General features: G+C 47.0%; 1 protein-coding gene across 1 annotated transcript in view; it reads left to right on the top strand.

The window, feature by feature from the left end:
* The window catches only part of LOC119581004 (metabotropic glutamate receptor 5-like), a gene marked incomplete in the record, with an annotated part of 262,932 nt that overhangs the window by 216,218 nt on the left and 44,214 nt on the right, over nt 1-2,500 (top strand). Inside the window, 1 exon segment of the mRNA XM_037929266.1 lies at nt 2,091-2,500. This exon segment is cut by the window's right edge and continues 101 nt beyond it. Within this exon segment, the coding sequence (XP_037785194.1) occupies nt 2,407-2,500 (94 nt within the window).

Here is a 2,500-nt window from a genome sequence, read left to right as displayed (position 1 = left end):
GGGGGGGTGTGTGTGTGTGTGTGTGTGTGTTTGTAGGTGTGCACAGAGAGAGAGAGAGAGAGAGAGAAATCAAGGCAAAAAAAGGAGAAACAGACAGACAGAGAGAAAAGAGAAAGAGCCACAGAAAGAGAAACATGAGAAAAATATGTCTTCTGTTTTTGTTTGTTTTTGTTTTGTTCTCTCTCCCTGTCCTTCCCCATACTTACCTTCCCACGTTCCTTGCGAAAAAAAAACAGAAAAGGGAAGCATGAGCAATAAGGGATTAGGGGGGGGGGTATGGAGGTAGGAGAGGAGGAGGAGGAAAGGTAGCGGGAGGAGAGGTAGAGGGAGGGAAGGGAAATAGGGAAGGGAAAAGAGGTATGCGGAAGAGAGAGAGGAAGAGAGGGAAGTAGGAGGAGGGAAGGGGGAGGAAAGAGAAATAGGAGGAGGGAAGGGAGGAAGAGGAAGGGATTAGGAAAATGGAAGGGAGATAGGAGAAGGGAAGGGAGATCGAAGGGCAGTTAATGGAAGGAAGGAGGGAGAGGCGAAGGGAGGTAGGGGACATGACACTCAGGCCTGGTGTCCGGGTCAGGAATACAAGAGTGGCCGTGTAGAACCCGGAGACAACGACCCAATTACAGCAGTCAAGCACAGAGGGACACAAACACTCCATCCATCTCACGCTGCTTGGACAAGGCGGGGCTGGGGAGAGGGAGAGAGAGAGAGAGAAGGAGTGGGAGAGGGAGAGGGAGAAGGATAGGGAGGGGGAGAAGGAGATGGATAGGGAAGGGGAGAAGGAGAGGGATAGGGAGACGGAGAGAGAGAGGAGTGGGAGAGGGAGAGGGAGAAAGAGAGGGATAGAGAGAGGGAGAGAGGAGTGGAAGAAGAAGATGGAGATATAGATGAAGATGGAGATGGAGAAGGAGATGGAGATGAAGATGGAGATGAAGATGAAGATGGAGATGGAGAAGGAATGGAGATGAAGATGGAGATGAAGATGAAGATGGAGATGGAAACAGAAAGGGAAAGGCAGGAAAACGGTAGAAGATTACAAAAAGGAGAGAGAAAAGCGAACCAGAGGAAAGGGAAAGAGAAATAAAAAGAGAAGGCAAAGAGCGAAACAAGAGAGGAAGAAAGGGGAGGCATTGAGAAAGGGAGTAAGAAGGGGGATTTGCAACACCTTTCTTCGTCGAATGTTTCCTTAAGGGAGGAAGGAAGGGGGAGCAAGGGGAGGGGATTCCCCTGCGCCACCTCCAGCACACGCGGCCGATCTCCAGGAACAGAGGTAGCTGTTGACCCTGCAATTTACTTTGGCGAAGCAAGCACTTTAAACTCTCGTAATTACTTCTTAACGTGATTTACAATAGGTGAGGGATTCGCACAGGGGAGCCTACAGTGTAAAATGATATTCAAATTTGGTTACCGAAATCTATTTATTGGTTTGGCGTATTATCATTTCATAGCGCAGGCAGGAAGTTAAATCATTTTAACTAATGGGTTGTGTGTGATGCATGATATTGCTTTTTCGTCGCTGTGATTATTTGCTCTCTTTCTCTCTCTCTTTCTCTCTCTCTCTCTCTTCTCTGTCTCTGTCTCTGTCTCTCTCTCTCTCTCTCTCTCTCTCTCTCTCTCTCTTCTCTTCTCTCTCTCTTTTTTTTTTCTCTATTTATTCACCTGTCCTTCTATCAGTCCGTCTGCCTATCTAATTATCTATCTATTTTATCTATCTATCCATCTATCTATCAATACATCTATCTATTTTTCTACCTAACTGTATCTTTCTCTCTCTGACTTTCTCTCTGTCTCTGCGTCAATCTCTCTCTCTCTGTCTGTCTCTCTTTCTCTCTCTCTCTCTCTCTCTCTCTCTCTCTCTCTCTCCTCTCTCTCTCTCTCTCTCTCTCTCTTCATATTATATTATAATATATATATATATATATATATTATATATATATATATATATATAATATATATATATATATATATATTATATATATATATATATATATATATATATATATATATATATATATATATATATCAAACACTTACTATTTATATTATGCATGTGTGTGTTCCAATGTCACTCTGAATAAGTTGCGATCCGTTCCCAGGCTACCGCATCGCCGCTGCCTCACCCCGCGTGCCCTTCCGCAGGCGCGCCATGGGCTGAAGAGGAGAGGCCGCAGTTCGGAGTCGCGACGATGACGAGGCGCAGGGACGACTTGCTGAGCGTCGAAGGAGCACGAGTCGCAGAGGCTCATCGAGAGGAGCGATTCACAGCCTGATTCCCTCGCGACCTTTCAGAACGCGGACGAAGAAGAAAATGTATAAGCCAGAAGAGCACAGCATCGAGTCTCCCCTTCGCAGCGCCTTCAGGAAGAGTGAAGGCTGAGACCCTGAAGTGAAGCGCCAGGCTGCGGCACCAGGATGGCCCGCATGGCCTGGTGGCGGGCGGTGATCGTGGGCATGGTGGCGCTGCTCCTGGTGGCTGCCGACGCTCAGGCCATGAAGCAGAAGAGGA

This window comes from Penaeus monodon, chromosome 14 (assembly GCF_015228065.2).
Source record: "Penaeus monodon isolate SGIC_2016 chromosome 14, NSTDA_Pmon_1, whole genome shotgun sequence".
Classification (NCBI taxonomy): Eukaryota; Metazoa; Arthropoda; class Malacostraca; order Decapoda; family Penaeidae; genus Penaeus; species Penaeus monodon.
Note: the sequence above shows the minus strand (reverse complement) of the source record. Positions and strands in the feature narration are given on the sequence as shown.